The following is an 18,932-nucleotide window of genomic DNA, read 5'->3' as shown; positions in this document are numbered from 1 at the left end:
ATCTCTCATTTAGATAAAGTAAGTATATTCACCAATTCACATATTTCTCTAAAGACGTCCAATTTACCCTAAAAACTAAAAATTATTCTATTTTAGACAGTTTTTTTTATTTTAGACATTCTATTTTTTAAAAGTTTTCAAATAAAAACTTAAATCATCCTTAATGAAATTGTGTTCTCCGATTTTTTTCTACAGCCTGTCATTTTTGACATATGACACTAAAGTTTATAAAATATTCCATGGGTATAGTGATAAATGAGGTCTAAATTATAAGAAAATGCATTTTCTACGAAAATTTGAAGAGATGGGTAAAAAATGGTATAACACAATTTGATAGACAATTATATTGTCCATCTGATTCACGTAAAATATATAGCGCCATTTAAATTAAACAAGTTATTGCCGTTTAAAGCTAGTAATTATTTAATATAAATTTTTGGACACTCTGTATAAGGTAGTAAAATTTTTATTATTGCAACGTAATATCTGATCAATAAATAATCTTCAGTAAATATTTAGTATTAAAAACTTTTATACTCTTGTAGAAATGAAGCCTTAAAATTTTTACTGCAATTTCATAAAATTGAAAATATTTTAAAAATGGTAAGGTTTATGTGTGATAAACCTTGATCAAATTTACCTTAATTTCAATCGTAGAATCAAAAAATAATATAATATACAGGGTGTTCCATTTAAAAAAATACAACTATAATATTTTTTACTAATTTGGGACACTCTGTATCTTGTAAAAATATTTTTAAATTGTAGCTTTAATAGTCCTTCAACGAACCCAAAACTTACAATTTGTAAAAATCTAATCGTTTAGCTACAATACTCCGTGTCGTATGTGGTGAACAACCCTGTATATGAATTCAAAATTTATATATCTTTAAATATATTTATGTTTTACATGGCATCTATTTATAAATATTTTTGTTTTTTTCTTGTATTACGCAAAGATAGTGTAATAAATAATTTAATTATATATGTATAAAATGAATCCAATTTTACTCTAGCTCTAGCGAAATAAGTACAATTTTATCTTCCTAGCAGCTATCTGATAAATATAGGTATGTACCTCTATATTTTTTCTTTGGAATAAAAAAATACCGTTCAAATCTTGTTTCTAGATAGTCAGTATACATACAAATGTGTCTGAGTTAAGAGGTGTACTAAATACTTTAAAAAGTTGAATATGCACATTTTATAACTATTTATTTAAAACCAATTAGACGGTTATTTATATGTATGTATACTCCACTTCCGCTATTTTTCTAGTTTTAAATTCTCAGATACGCTGAGGAAAAAAATAAAACACGCACGGTAAGTAAGTCTTTTGCAGATAATACAGTAATAGCCCCAAATACGGGGTGTTTCACAAAACGTGTGCCATCTCTCGTGAGGAGATTCTCTCCCTAAAAATAAGATTTATTTTTTGTATCAACGTCCGATTCTGCTTTGTTTCTTAGTTACAGTGTGTTTAAGTAAGATAAAAATGTGTCGACATATTTACCAGGGAGGTGCATAAAGGTTATCACTGGAATATGTTTTATACAACTATTAACTGGCATGAAATGGCCTACACACTTTTGCTAATAAGAGGAAAAAAAGCCAATGGCGCACATGTTTTTTTTTAGAAAACCATTCCAGTGAAAAGCCATATGCACGTCCCTGGTGAACATAATATCGACTCTTTTTTAGCATTAAAATATGTCGCACTTATAGTAACTTTTACCCCTCAAAGGGTATATTCGAATTAATATGGGAAATCTGCACACGCGGCTTTTTGACTCGCACTCAGGGGTGTCGAATCAAAATAATTCATCTAAATTTTTAGCTCTTTAACTCAAACGATTTTCGAAATTTTCAAAAAAACTGTTTTTTAAATTTTATTTTTATAGTAAAATTAAAAATTAATTAAGAATGATTTTTTCTAATTCTTAGAAGTCTAAGACGTGAAGAAATAATATGATCATGATTTAAACGAAAAGCCGATTTTTAGCAGAGGAAAGAAAATTAAAATCTTCATTTTTTTAACCTTTGTGAAATAGGTATGTCACCCACTAAAAATCCTCAGAAAATGTCTTTTATACTTCTTTAGACTCAGGAATTCTTTAGAATTTTTTGAAGTGGAACAATATGAAAAAAATTAAAAACTGAATTTTTTCCCATATTAATCCGGCTATACTCTTTCATTCGAATCGCTAAAAGCACTCGGAAGAAAATTATAATAAATCGAAAAAAGATGAAGAGTTAAGAAGAGTTTTCGGACCTATGTTAACACGAATAATAAATATTATTTTTACGTGAGGAATCTCCACACGAGAGATGGCACATGTTTTTTGAAACACCCTGTATATTTCTTAAAACCAAAATTTATAATAATAATTAAATCGACATTAAACATCAATAATTTCTAATTTTTAAAATCCAAATATACGTTAGTTAAATATACTGAAAGATATTTTTACTCTTATTATTGTTCATTTTATATAATTACTCCAGCTGTAATAATAATAATACGGGTATTTTATTAGCACTTTTTGTAGTTTATAGATATTTATGATGTGCAATAGTTTTTTTAACTCCTTAGGTTGAAAGTTAATAAATTTAATTTATTAATTTATAGTATTAGTTAAGAATGGTTATTATCTAAAATTTCATTCATAAAATGCTTCAGATAATCTATATACTTACATATAAATATTAATAAAGCTGTTGTTTTTTATTTAAAAGTTACATGATTTCCTTAAGATCCATTATTGACTTTCTATATTAGAATTATTATTCATTGCAAGAAAAGAATGTTTAGGCCTAGAATAATTTTGAATATATTTCTGATTATTATAGGGGTTTGACGAATTCAATAAACGATCAGATGATATTAAATTATTAATCAGTCCATAGCATGCAAGAAAAAGAAATGTAAGTAAAAATATACTGTTTAATATATTTTTTTTTCAATGTTAATTCTTTCGAGTTGATCGACAATATAAAAAAGTCATTTTAATGCCTATAGGCATAAAAGTAAACCACTTTTATGCCTAAGCATAAAACTATGAGAATAATTTATTATTAAACTGGCATTAAGTGTCAAATTCAACGAGCGTAACTATAGTTTCTCCATATTTAATTACTTACAAGGTATGACTTTTAAATTTTTTATATTATTTGGAACGTTTGAAATTGTTTAAAAATGATTTGTGGCGTTTAAAAAAAATAGCATGTTCTATTCGGAGTAAAAATGCCTTTTTGTGCCCCCGCCTGTATGTCAAACGTATAAAAAGTAAGTAAAAGTGTAATTTTTACTCCTAACAAAACAATATGTATACTATTTTAAACAATTTTAAACGTTCAAATAATAGTTATTGTTTACACAAGACGATAATGCAATTTTATCGTCGCACAGTGCTTCGTCCCATGGACAAAAATCGAAAAAAAAGTTAAAATTTACTAATATCTAAATATGTAATTTTATACTTATAGCAATGTTCAACCATCCTGTATATTATTTTTCATAAACAGCGTTTTTTGTTAGCAAATATTTTCACTAAAAATAAATTTTGCGATCATTATCTTATATCAGGGAAAAGAATAACATTCATAGTAGTTCTGTATATGGAGTTAAACGGTACGTACTTAATTGAAAGCCACTATGGATATTGTTAAACAAGGTATGTACTTTAAATAATATTTCTAAACAAGTTCGTGATTGTTTAGTTTTTATTTATTTTTTAAGATGATTCTTAAATGGGTATAAAAATTTTACATTTTCAAACTTCAAAAAGGCATTAAAAAAACATATCAAAACATATCGTATTTATTGAATATTTTTGTTGTCATATTTATACACTTTTAATTTTTGTATAGTTCACCTGCGTCTGCTTGCGACGAACTTTATTTTATAATACTTTTAAGATGGAGTAAAATTGATAAGCAATGCCGATCTGGTTAATACTGGGCTTGATCATAAGGACAAGAACTCAAAATTATTTGTATTTCAAAAAATGTGTTCTTTATTAGATATTGATGAACCTTCCAGTCCAATGAGACAACCACTTGTGCTTGAAAAAGTCCACTATGTTGGATCGAAACGTGGCATAAAAAAGTTTCCATCTTTCAATTTATCATAAAACCTCATACCCAAGAAAACGAAAAAATAATATATCGATATGGTCTATTAAAGAGGTAACTATTAACATACGAACCCCTCATACCAACAAAAAGAACAGTAACAACGCGAAAAAGTAACATATTGGAAAATGATGTACAGAAATATCTTATATGTGAGGATATTTCACCTACCTGTGATTTGGATACTATAAATTTGGAAGATTCTGTCAGCAGTGATTCTTCTGAATCAGAGTAGTTACGAACTATGGATTTTGTTGTCCTAAAGTAAATTTATAGTATCTTAAGTTTTTTTTAATTAAATATAGCATTAATGTTTCTTTTTCATTAAAGAAAAACATTTTTATCTTATATTAGGTTTATATTGTAGAAATCATGTATTAATGTTATTCCAATTCTTTTTTATCGCAGGGATTTATTTAATACTTACACCGTATTCATACTATAAATGAATATTTCCTTAGATGGAACACAGCTCCAACATTTTTATTATTTATAAGATTTTTTTTTCATAAACGTGGGACTAAGAATATCATCATTTAGTACAATGAGAGTACTCATCATTTGTGTCAAATAAACCTAGGTTGAATAAATTGCCTACAATAAAAGAGAAGTTTTGCATTTTTGTCCTCTAGAGCCATATGTTCGAAGCACTGTGCGTCGTGTATAAAACAATATTCTTTTCCATAGCGAGTTTTTTTAAAAAATATTCAGAAATTATTATTTCAAGGAATTTATTACGAGTAGAAAATATATTGTGCTGGGTTGGCGTTGGTTTCTATGTAATTTGACAAATAAATAAAGCTGTCTCTTTAGTTGTCAGTTTTGAGTCAATATTTTTTAATTCTCTTTCGTGTGGATTGCTGATTGAATTGGAGCCAGAAATGGCTCAAAACGAAATAAGTAAATTACCAACAGATATTCAGGCTGAGGCGACAAACGCCATATCCAAAGTACAAACTACTTCAATATAAATCCTGAATAACTTGATGAAAAGGAATACAAAAATTTTCAAAAATGGAAGCAATTAAAGAACGTGTGAGAAGAAATAAAGTTTTTAACCTATCCTCGCTGTTAAAGTATCATTTAATCTACCCTTGCGGTTAAAGTACTGTTTTATCTACTATTTTTGATAGATATAAGGCAATTTTAGCAATTGCTATGGAAAAATGTAAAAAATGTAATACCTTGTAAGTAATTATATATCGAAAAACTATGGCTCGTTGAATTTAACGCTTTAAGTCAGTTTAATAATATGTTTTCGTACTTTTGTACTTAGGCGTAAAAGTGCTTTACTTTTATGCTTAGGCGTTTAAAAGACTTTTTTAAGTTCAATTACGTCGCAAAAATTAATATTTTTGTGACGTTTGAAAAAAATACCTTAAATTAACTACCATTCACTGATTGAACGATTAATCAAATATTTAGAGATTGACAGGTACAATTTTTCTACAAAACGATTTTGGCTATAGTCTTGAGCCTCAGACAAATTTACTGTTAAAAATTCATTACTAGATACGTTCTTCAGGCACTTTACTCCTATTTGACATCATCAGCAGTTTATAATTATTTTCCCGAGATAGTTTATAAGATAATAAGCACATCTGGCTAATTAACTAAAGATATTTTTACCCACCAATCAAAAGCGATTGAATTAAAAGTCGTCACCACCTCCGTGGTGAAAAAATGGCAATTCGCTAAAGCGATTACCACAAAGTTAACGGCTTTGGCATTAATTATACGTTTCCTTAATCAAGGGCTATGCCTAAAGCGCGACGGCCCGCCTAGCAGTTGGCCGACGCTTTCAGTGTTTTCAGCCATGATCGCCGTGCAGTATTCCTATTGGCCCGTTCCTTCCTACGCCCCACCCCTTAATCCTTATCGTTGCCGTATCTGTCCATGTGCCTTGGCATTACTGCGAGCCTTGTTTAGATGTACTTCGCTCGTTGCCGAGTTCTTACGGACAAGTGATATTATATTTTTCTCTGTAAACATTTCTATATGACAGTTCGGTGACTTAAGTGTGTGTTTTCTTGCGAACTAGGATGGTTTCCTACTACAACAGCATGTATCATCATCAGCAAACCGCTCCGAACGGACATTTCCAGACGAACAATCGCGTGGCGTCATGGTATCCTCCCGGATACCACCAAGGAGCTCAAATGAATACTGCTACCGGGCCGTATATGGCACAGGAGGAACCGCAAATGTGGCACCACCACGGCGCGTCGGGTCATGCAATGTTCCATAACGAATTTGCGGACTTTGTGCATACTGGAATACCGTCTATTCAGCAGCCTATTCCCGAAACGGAGAATCATCTACCGTCGCCTCCTATTACCGTGAGCGGGAGTGATATGAGTAGTCCAGGAGGCCAAAATGGAAATATAACGCCTCCTCAACAGTTAATACAGTGTAACATTCGACCGCCACCGGCAAGAAGTCCGTACGAGTGGATTAAGAAAACGAGTTACCAAACACAACCTACCCCTGGTAAGCATAGTTCCTTTTATTTTTATTGCGAGTCCATTTCACTAGTCCGAAAAAGTAGCAAAATAAGTGTTCGGCATTTAATGTTTTATGTAAAACTGATGGCTAGGTATTTTTACACAAACGAATAAGGAAATTAAAGTTAAATAAAAAAACAAGTTAATTAAAAATGATTATACCATCAGGGGCGTAGATAGGTGTATGCTATGGGGGTGGTACTATGATTAAGTCGCAAAATAAATCACCGTCGGAATTTTTTTGTCGAATTAAAACGACGGCGATTTTTTTGTCTTCAAAAAGATATAAAAACATAACACAAAAATTAAAATATAGATTTGTAAATAACATACACAAAAATGAAACAACGACGTTTATTAGTTAATTTTCTATAAACTATAAATAAAAAAATCTAAACTATCAAAAAAAAACTATAAAAACTATAAATAAAACTACAAAACAAAATCAAGTTTTCTAGTACGCTGTTTGGAAAACCTATCAATAACAGCATCAACATTTATTTCAATATCTTTATGGATATTGATTAGAGTTAACCCCACTAATCTGTCCTGGCCAATAAGAACACTTTGTGTGCTTTTAATTAGGTCGAACATATTATAAACGATAAATCAACATAATTAAAAGCATACAAAGTGTTCTTATATGTCGGATATTAATTAAAAAAAGTCCTTTCATAGTCAATGACTATTTCAATTCTCGTATCTCGTCAAGCGTCAGGGGGGGTACTGTCCCCCAGTACCCCCCCCTTATCTACGCCCTTGTATACCATATCCGTATTGTAGCACATTTTTAGACAACTTTATTTTTAAGATTTTGATGGTCAAACATCAACAAAATATTTCTTGTGTTCGGACTAAATTTTCTCGAAAATAAAGACATAATTTAAAATTCCGTTACAATACGGAAATAGATTGAAGTTTTGTGATTACGGTGATATATAATTTATATGGTTCTGTAACAAATTGCTCGCTATTTTATGGCAAATTCTGAAGCTCTGCAAACCTTAATGTCCTTAATCAAAGCACGTGTGTTTGGAATTTTGGGTGTGGCTTAACACGACAGGATCGGGCTAAGCCTTAGGCAGATTTCTGAAATATAATATATATTTCCTTCGGTCACACACCCGCTTTACCCGATCCTTGAGAGCCGAGCGACCTGAAAGTACGCGTAATAGACTCTTTAAGAGCCCGATACGTGATATTATCTCTCTTCCACTCTCCGGGCATTGCTACGAGCATACTACTGCTTTGTTGCCTCTTTAATTTTTGGTTGCTGTTGTTCACTGAGTTTACAATTCTTCTCCATTGAGTTCTATTGTGCACTGCTTTTCATGGAAGGGGATAAAAAATCTTTAACACGAACATATGAAAGGTCCAGGAGACAAACATGATAAACACCAATTTCTTAAATTTAGGGTTTTACAATATTATAGTAGGTCTAACTAGTCCCTACAATATGAATAAACTCTGCACGACAATAAGCTATTAAATCCTATGATATATGGCTGGTAAAAATATACATATATAGGAAAAAACTTGATAACTGCCATACGGGGAAGTAACTTGAGAAGTGCATTTAAATGTTGATTCTCACTATACCTTCCATATCAGCTACCCTTCCATTTGTAAAAGAAATTTGGCTGACGGACTGATGCGTATCGGAAACAGCGTTGTCAAGTTTTTACATTTTGTACCAGCTCTGTTAACATTTTGCTGATATTTATTTATTCTTTCACCTCTTAATTAAATCTATTACCTTTTTCAAAAGAACAAATTTCTAAAATAATAAAACTTTCGTAATATAAATTATACAATAAAGTATGGAACTGATACTGAACGGAAGCAAACGTATAGCGTCGAATTCAATCGAAAATACGGAAGGGATATGGAATGGAAACGGAATTTTGCTGGACCCTTCACATACAGGATGTCCCAGACTATACGTGAGCGTGCATTAGAAGTTCCTAAAAAACTACAGTATCTAGATCGGAGATTTTTTGCACATTACTGTTTCACAACGAGATCTATCTATTAAAAATATTTTCAATATGGCGGCACTTCAAAAATACGGGAAGTTGACAGCAATTTTCTTATTTTAAATGGGTACCCCCATTTTTTAATACATACTGAAATCCTCTGTAAAATTTTATGAATTTTGATATCAAATACTCTATATCTATAACATTAACCGTTTTGAGGAAAAAAGTATTTAAAATTTTTGCTGAAAAAAACTGCCTGTCAAAAAAATCGGTATAGCCTAAACGACAAATGTAGTGATTACTACCGCCACTGTGGCATAAAGAGATCTCCGATCTAGATATTGTAGTTCTTTAGAAACTTCTAACGAACGCTCAGCCTGGGACACCCTGTATATCAACGCATTTATCAGACCATACATAACTATGTGTGTAGTTTGAAATATTGAAAAAGTAATAAACTAAAAATGAATAAATAATTTGGTATACTGTCACAAAATTTCTATTAAAATATCAATATTTTTGATAAACACGTGGACTGCTGACAAATACACTTTGCGTCATAACGTATTTCTAAGTCGTGTCTTCCTTACCATTTTTCGTATCGCTAGCTTGTGTGTTACGACCTTGAATTTTTACTCCCAGCGCGCGTAAAGAAGTCCTACTTCAAGAAGTAAGATATACCATATACTAAAATCTTTTTAAAATCGTTTAAACGTTGAATCTACATCTGAGAACATTGAATTATTAACATACCTGTATAAATAAATCTTAAAAGATGCATTCACCCAACGATTGTCGTACTTTTATGAGTTATGGCGGGAGAACGGTAATTAAAAGTTTATAAAATTTATTGTTTTATGAACTTCAAGCATATTATACTAATTAGACGTTTATAAATATATACAAGTTTTTGTTTTAGCTACATAGCTAGGTTATAAATAGTTAAAAATATCGAAGTTAACTGTCTCAAGACATAAACTAAAAAAAAATACAATATTGTACTTCAGATTTTTATGACATCAGACAATTGTTGTGTTTGTTAAGCTACCAGCAAATTGTGTCAAAAAAAAAACATAGTTAGCAGTGCTACAAATTGTAATAATGATTTTCATTTAAATTTTAACGAGTACAATCTGAAGAAGTATTCTCTGACACAAATTGGTGAGAGTTACCAAAGAACTACCACCACACTTGTCATGTTCGCTATATTTTCGTATATTTATACAGGGTGTTTCAAAAAACATGTGCCATCTCTCGTGGGAAGATTCCTCACGTAAAAATACGATTTCTTTTTCATATCAAAATAGGTCCGATTCTGCTTTGTTTCGTAGCTACAGGCTACAGGGTGTTAAAGTTTTAATAATCTTTCGATTATAATTTTTACCAAGTAGTTTTAGTGATTTGATTAAAATTTTGAGGGTAAAATTTACTATAACGTGCGCATGGGTTATCACTGGAATATTTTTCAAAAATAAAACATGTGCGCCACTGACTTTTTTTCTTTTCATATCAAAATTGTGTAGGCCGTTTAATGCCAATTAAAAGTTATATCTTCCTATTTCGTCGAATTCGTACTCCTTGATGAGATAAATGCAACTTTATTAATCACACTTAATAAAATAAAATTAGTAAATTGTATATTGTAGCTAATTTATTATTAAATATTATTCTTATTAGTTATTATTACTATTAGTCCAACCTACAACAATTTCAAATAAAAAAATAATGATATTTAAGATAATTACAATAAAAAACCTAATTTTAAAAAGTTTTAACATCCTGTAACTCTAAAACTATGCATTTCCATATCCATGGTTATGGAACTTTTTCATATTTTTTTTTTGATGAGGAATCAATGAGTACTTATTTAAAACTTTCATAAGTTAATGATATTATTTTTTAAAGGTTGCTATCTTAGATCAAGGCAAATTAATAAAACTGCGTTTATCTCATCACTACCAGCCCTGGAAATTTTTGCACTTATTTAAGGCCCACCTGTATAATAAAAATACGGATTACAAAACTGCACGATTACGTAGTAAACATGTGTTTTGATGGCGGAGGCTATAAAGATGCGTTTAGACCAGCTGCGCCGCGCCGCTCAAAACATTTTTCTAACATGTACCTACTTTTGAAGTGTGTTTTTTTTAGCGCGCATAAAAGTATATGTTAAAAATGATTTGCGCCGCGCGGCGCGGATTGGCGCAACTGATGTGAACGCACCTTAACGTGAAATCGTTCAGTTTTAGGCGTCGCTCAATTTAATAAAACATTTTACCGATAACCAGATCCTCTTCCAGTCATTCACCTAATCCATGTAGACCTATCTTTAAGTATTTAATTCTTGGATACATATGGGAATATTGCATAAACTAAATACCGATAAGTTAATATTTAACGTGGACTTTTCATTTAAAGGCGCTGTCATTTTCCTAGGTAGGTATTTGTTAAATTTTTCATTTAATATTTTTTCTGACTGAGTACTTATTGTAATCGCAAAACATTTTCCGATGCACGTCATTGATCATATCACACAACAAAGTCTATAAACCTGACTAAATGAAATTTTGGTAAAAATGTTTAAATTAGTTGTATAATTTAAGATACCGAGCATCTCTTCATTTTACTTTATAGAGCAAATAATTGTAACAGCTATTTTATTTAGATTGAAGCTGCAAAAATTAGTTTAAACCGAATTTTATTATCGCTATGTTGGTCACATTGCGCTGTGTTCAGCAATGTTGTCCTTTTTTATTTGACAATTATCCTAGTGTCAGTCATTATTTCGTATAATACCGTGTTGTTGTTGAATCTTTGTGAGTAATACTCATTTTTTTGCCTATTTTCATAGTCTTTTTTTTTTTAAATTGCACTTTTTTAAGGACAAACAGTTCTTTTAAGAACTAAATTTTCGAGATTTTATATTGTATTTCTTGAAATTGTTTGTTGAAAATATGCCGAAGCATATCTGCAACTATCGACTGGTAGCATTTCTTGGATGAAGAGCTGCGTATTTTCGGTAAATCTCAATATAATTCAAATTTGACACTGCAAAGACTCGCTCTATGTTTGTTTTTGTATCGGGTACTTTAACAGTTAAAATTGACTCTTTATCATCTGTTATCGACCGTCATTTTAGTAAGTTCCTCACGGCGGCAAGCACCAGAAATACCAAGTATTAAAACGACCTAAAAGGAAATCAATGTCGATGTTCAGTAATAAAAAAAACATAAATTCCAAGCTCACGCTTTTTTTTTCGAAACTATAATATAATAATAATAACTTTTAGGGATATTCCGATTTTAATGTTTGTAGAAATAATGTTGTTTGCAACTCGTGCGCGAACTACTTTGGTGTTCTCGACAAATTTTTCAACTCGGCTACGCCTCGTTAAAAAAATTGGAAAATATATTAATAAAAAGTTGGTAGGCAGTTTTTTAGTTCACTTTTAGTTTCAAAGTAAAGGAATTTTTCCAAATTTATTTTATCTCAAAAACCGCGACTTTGACAGATTTTGATGTTATTACAAATTTTGTTGCAAATATTCCTAATCTTAAATTGAAAACCGCGTTTCGCTAGCTACTGTAATTTTGGAGTTACGATTTTTTAAAATGATTAACCCCCTCCCATACCCCCTCAACAACCCCCCATCCCGACCAGAAACTAATGGCCAGATTCTCGGGTGCCACAGTATTTTTGTGCCAAATTTGGTTAAAATCGGTTTAGCGGTTTTTGAGTTATCGTGTTACAGACAGACGGACAACTCATCTTGAGTGAAATAAAAAAAACTTTTTATTTGCCGAAAAGCTTGCTGCTTACTTACCATACCTGTTGGTATGGTCGGCTAAAAATAACTATTATATGACAAACAACTTTTGCCGGGTGAGTCAGTTTCTTATAAATTAATATATTATAAAGTCAAACTCTTGTTTACAGGGTCAAACCTATTAAGAAGGGATTACAGAATACCTTATTTAAATTAAGGATTAAGTTGTTACACCGATGCATAACACAATTGAAATTGTCAATGATGTCATTACTGACAATGGACACAGGTAGTGACATCGATCCTTTATGCAAATTGGTTAAAATGTGTTTATTATTGGATGTTCCTTTTGTAAAAGCGATCGGTAGTTATAAACAACGTTTTACAGCCTCGTCGTAAAAGGGGGTTTCCAATGTTTGTGATCTTGCCGCCTCCAAGTTGCCAGTCAAAGTACCTTCTTGTTGTCGCATTGATATCGGCACCTTCTCTGGGTTTTTTTCTAGCCCGAAAAAGTACTATAAAATGGTCGTTTAGTCACGCTATGCCCCATTTCTTCGAATATGCCGTTGTTCCGGTACGAAGGGTCTAAACAACTCACTCAGAGAAACGCCGACCTTTTGGCGCGACATTATTGAGTTGTTTTGAGACCGGTAGTCCCAAATTTCCACATTTTAACGGTATATTTATATTTTCACTTTTATAACTGCGCCTTCTAGATCAAACAGACTTTCATCATATATGAAATTAAAACTTTGTTATACAGTATGTACTCGGATTGTCTTTACAAGATAAATTTTTTATTATTGGCATTGGTTCTAGTAAACTTTAGGTACCTCGGAATTTCACACTTTTCTTTGTTTTCTTAGAAAGATTACTGTAAATAGAGCATATTAACCCTCAACTGGCGTGGTGAATTTTTGTAATGCTTATGGCGTGCTGGGGTCCGACGGACCCCATTTTTTTTTTTCATTTTAAAATACATGATGAAGAGATTTTATAAAAAGCTTGTTATTTTAACACTGTTTACAATATATTCAAACTTGTGAACAAACAATTTCATTAATTTTCAACAAATTAACAAGAACAGACACAAAAATAAAGTAAAACGCATTTTTTTAGGAATTTTTGACAACAGAAATATAACTTGGCTAAGAAACCCATAGAAATTAAAAACATATATATTTTATGATTTTACCGTATTATTAAAAGTACAAACAACTGAAATATGAAGCTAAAGTAACAAACATAAATTATTTTCAACAAAAGTGCAAACCTTGAATGTACATAACTTTTTCAAATACAGTTCATGCTAATATAGGATCTGCATTTGCCGCACATGAATCGTGCACATTTGATTCATGAGATTTTTGTTTTTTGTCATTTCTTCATTGAGATATGGTTGCCATATATGTCTATTTCTTTTCTGGTATTGAAGAACCTGAACATTCTTGGCGTGGTGGTGCCACACAGACCCCAATGAAACTTTAGCCCCCGCTGGTAGGAACAATACTTGATAAAATCAAGTGTGCCTTTAACAGTTGTATATTGGTACCCTAACTTAAAGGTAAATGGCGCGGCGAGGCTGAATTCTTAAACGTAAACATTTTACAAATGTTTAAATAGCGCTTAGGGTCCGCTGGACCTCAAGACGCCAGTTGAGGGTTAAGGTGGGTTCAAACAGCCAAATAAAATAAAATAAGACTAAAATAAAATAAGAAATAAGGAATTCTTATTTGTGCGCGTTCATACAGCCAAATAAAATAAAACAAGAAATATATATTTGCTCATGCGCAGTACGATGGAGCTGGATAAAAGTTAACTTTAATGATTGTTTATAGTAATTTTACTACTTATAGTATATTTATTTATTCGATTCATTCTATATTATAAGTTAATACTTATGTAAAATTATAAAATAAGTTAAATCCAAACTGAAAAATTTGTAGGTTAGAATTAAGCGTGCGCAAAGTCGTTCTCACATAAAATAAAATAAAGAAGTTAAAAGATAATCAATTCTTATTTTGTTATTTTTTTCAGCTGTATGAACGCGTATACGGTATCCCATATAACCAACTTTCTTATTTTATTTTATTCTTATTTTATTTTATTTGGCTGTATGAACCCAACATAAAGACAAAACATTTGTTGGATCATACAGTTTTTTTAGAAAATCACAAAAGTTCAAAGAATGTCAACATGTATTTATGTTTGGTGGGTTGGTTAGCGTGGTTATTTGGAGGGTGTTAATTCATTAGTTATGATTTTTCCAGATTGACGTGAATTTAAGGTAATAGTCAGTTAATTTCAAAGTCAAACACAAAACATAAAATAAACACCGAAATCGAAAGTAAATAAAAAGTAAAGTGCTTCATCCAAATTTTTTTTTTAAATTGTTCTATAGTAATAGAGCTTTCGACTAAAAAAATATATATTGCGAAATTCTGAGGTACCTACCTACTTAATGTTTACCAGACCCTTGGCATTTTGTGAAAAATTCATTCTCCGTAAAAAATTTTGCTTGTTCTAAAATGGTTAATTCCAAAAACATTTAAATGGCTAGGCAGAACACTCCATTCATAAAACTTCATTTTTTAGAATCATACATTATTACAGTTGAGGGTTGGAATCTTTCGTGTTACACAGCAAAATAAAAACACTAAATCACCACAATACACCAAAACACTTTTACTTTTACACTGGACGCGCGTTTCGCGAACCATGTTAGCATCATCAGCAGATGATTATAAACTTTATAATCAGTTTATAATCATCTGCTGATGATGATGCATACATTATGACAACACGGTTGAGTTTCGTCTCTCTTTCTGTCATTTGGCTCTATCAGTGGCGTGACGGTGGCGTGATGTTTTTTTTATCAAAAATTGATGAATTTTATCAAAAATTGATTGGGATTGCCTCAGACCAATTTTCCATTATAACTAGTTTTGCCTGAGGTCTAACTGAGGGTAACTCTAATTTCATAATCGAAAGCGCCAACAAATAAGAAAATATACGTATTTTTGTAATAATTTACTTATAACTAAAAGTATCTAAATACGCTAAAGGCAAAGGCTAAATGTAAAAAAAAACATAATGACACTTACCGTCGAAATATCAATTCTGGGTTAGAATAGTCCACCTTTTTACAAACTATGCACTGGCGAACCATCGTAGATAGTTAAAAACTACTTTAAACAGTTTTCTTTGCTATAAACACTAATAATTATTAGAAAGTTGTTCAAAAGTTTCAAAAACTTTCAACTACCGCAGAAAACTCAAAACCGCGCGCTGTCAAATATAAATTGAATGTAAACAAATGAAAACGTCAAATGTCAGCGTAATTCCTATAGATTTCGACAATTGCGTAGTAAAGATGAATCCACAGCGATGATTAGTTGTCATTGTAATTTCCCTAATATAATTTAATTAGAAAACTAAAAATAATTTCAAAGGTATAATCCTGGCATAATCTATGTATATTAATTATAGTTATATACCTATACAAATATTTAGTTTAACGTTTCTATAGGTACCCAAAAAACATTAATAACAATAATAACATTTGAAACTCGAACCGTATTCTATAACATATCGCGTAAATCTGTCATCATCGATTTTGGCGGAACACGGTTTGTGATCGCGATAAAATGTAAATTGTTGTGTCTCCCTTTATTTAGATGTCTTTGGTTAATTCCATTTATATTTTTCCAAATTTCCATACCGTTTTAGAGAAAATAAAAAATATATGAAAAAACGGCATCCAGTTGACTTGGAAATGACGATCGATAACATTCCTCACTAATTTTACATATAAAATGACAGCGATCTTCATTTATAGTCATTGCAGACGCCGTTTTTTTCGATCATATTGTATTAGTGTATTGCAAGAGTAAATTAATTTTGTAGATGGAGGAGTGGTTATAAACTTAAAGGGATACGAAATTATGTAAAAATATATATTATCAGGGAGTTAAATCATATTATTTAAGTTATGTTTTGCACTTTGAAAACTATTCATTCATATCCAGTGTTTGGATGAAAATATGTAGGTACATATTTTATTATCAATATTTTAAATGTATTATAATTTATATCACATTTATACTTACTTATATACATTATCTGGTGTTGTTATTCTGAAACATTGGGATTAAATTTTCCTCTGTGTATCTAGTAAATATTTAAAGTATCAGCTAACGCACTCCCTATGAAATACGTTGTAAAAGTCAACAGCTAGTGCAAATTTGTCCAAAAAAACGATCTGCGCAACATCAAGGCAACTTCAAAATCTTTTTACTGGCTATGCATGTGGTAATATTGTTTCTGTAGTTTAGTAAGCCTTCCAGTCCAGGGTTTTATTCAATATTAAATCGAGAAAATCTACTGATTTTTTTTCGTAAAATTGTCCTTCTAATATATACTATACTTTTTGTCCCTTGTAAAAAAAACGCCACCGCACTGAGAAAAATTGAGAAATACTTGAGAAATTTTTTTTTCCAAAGCTGACTTTGTCCAAATCCATATTTGATCCCAAATGTCAGGGGCGTAGATAGGTGTATGCTATGGGGGTGGTACTATGATTAAGTCGCAAAAAAAATCACCGTCGGAATTTTTTTGTCGAATTAAAACGATTTGATTTTTTTGTCTTCAAAATATAAAACATAACACAAAAATTAAAATATAGATTTGTAAATAACATAAACAAAAATGAAACAACGACGTTTATTAGTTAATTTTCTATAAACTATATAAAAAAACTCTAAACTATCAAAAAAACTATAAAAACTATAAACTATAAATAAAACTACAAAACAAAATCAAGTTTTCTAGTACGCTGTTTGGAAAACCTATCAAAAACAGCATCAACATTTATTTCAATATCTTTATGGATATTGATTAGAGTTAACCCACTAATCTGTCTGGCCAATAAGAACACTTTGTGTGCTTTTAATTTAGGTCGAACATATTATAAACGATAAATCAACATAATTAAAAGCATACAAAGTGTTCTTATGTCGGATTTTAATTAAAAAAAATCCTTTCATAGTCAATGACTATTTCAATTCTCGTATCTCGTCAAGCGTCAGGGGGGGGTACTGTCCCCCAGTACCCCCCTTATCTACGCCCTTGCCAAATGTCATATTTTTTTCGATTTTTTCCAAATAATTTCCGAAGTAACGTCAAAAAATTGGTGCCTGGGAGTTTTTCAACACGAGAAATTTGATTTTGATGTGAATATGACTGTTTTGAAGAGTAATTACTTTTCGTTTGGACCTGTATAAAACTATTGCGTGAAAAATATACATTTCCGTGATTTTTTACGTAAAAAATGTTTCTTGGTAAAAATCGCTACTAGCAACCGTTCTCAAGATATTTAAAATGGAAATAGTTAATACTTGTCATTATTGACAAAAAGTAAACATGTCCAGGAGATAGTTATTTGACTGAAATGATAAATTTGGGAACTCTTTATTTTTTTAAATTAGTCATAAATTTTTCTTAGAAAAAAATGATGATAAAACAGTTTCTGTTGAACTTTTGGCACAAAAACATTTCAAATTTATGATTTCAGTCTAATAACTATTTATTCAACGCGTTTAATTTATGTCAATGACGACCGGTTTTGATCATTTTGATTTCAAATATCTCGAGAACTATTATTCGTAGCGATTTTTGCCAAGAGACTTTTTCTACGTCTACGTATATTCCTATCCTCTATCGGATTTCTTCGTTTCGGACTCCATCTCTTCGGGAAATTCGGTTCTTCTATAGGCATGCATTTCTACCGCTTCCAGTTTTTTTCGGTTAGCTTCCATTATTCGCTAAGTTTCTGCACCATAGAATAGACTGCTCTTTACCAGGATCTCGTATATTTTGATCTTCCGTTTTTTCCCTATTTCATTACTCCAAAATACTCCATTTAGACAGTCATTGTTCTTCTAGCTTGTGACATTCGTTTTTTATTTTAATGATTGAAAAAGTAAAATAAGGCAAGGTGTCTTTGTTACTGAGGTGCAGCCACCACCACTGCTTGTCCTGTCAATACTATTCATGCTTACATTGAATTTTATGGCCCCAAACTAAAGAAAGCTACACAAATAATCCTGTCAACCCTCGTGTCAACCATTCATTACAATTAGCCTCCACGTTTTTCGTATTAGACACACCGAATTTAACACAGTAGGTGTGGTTACCTTCTCTATCTAATCTCGGTCTTCCAATGCATCCCTGTTCCGACTGTTAGGGCACCGACATTGTAATCTATCCTTTTCAACCGAATACAAATAGAAAAAGATGAAACGTTCGTATACATCATTCGTAACGACTACCATTTGGACACGTCGCGTCAACGATAGTTTAAAAAGAATAAATTCCTTGACTGATGTCTTTTTCACGGCTTTTTTTCTATTGAAAACCATTTGTTTTGAAATGTGACACTCTGTTGATACAACATATTTTACGAAAGGAATGGAGGGTGGTCTTTTATGGAATACATCAAATCGATCTCTTTTTGTTGTACCGTTTAGCTGTTTATTGTATTGGTTTAGT

General features: G+C 31.1%; 1 protein-coding gene across 1 annotated transcript in view; it reads left to right on the top strand.

Moving 5' to 3' along the window:
* LOC115891213 overlaps positions 1–18,932 on the top strand; it is a 30,256-nt gene that overhangs the window by 2,430 nt on the left and 8,894 nt on the right. Inside the window, exons 2-3 of the mRNA XM_030911636.1 lie at positions 2,851–2,925; positions 6,176–6,624. Of these exons, the coding sequence (XP_030767496.1) occupies positions 2,909–2,925; positions 6,176–6,624 (466 nt within the window). The 5' untranslated portion in view covers positions 2,851–2,908. The remainder of the gene's footprint in view (positions 1–2,850; positions 2,926–6,175; positions 6,625–18,932) is intronic.

Source organism: Sitophilus oryzae, unplaced genomic scaffold (genome assembly GCF_002938485.1).
Source record: "Sitophilus oryzae breed Bouriz unplaced genomic scaffold, Soryzae_2.0 scaffold_980_pilon_pilon, whole genome shotgun sequence".
NCBI classification, from domain to species: Eukaryota; Metazoa; Arthropoda; class Insecta; order Coleoptera; family Curculionidae; genus Sitophilus; species Sitophilus oryzae.
This window is presented reverse-complemented; position numbering and strand designations above follow the sequence as displayed.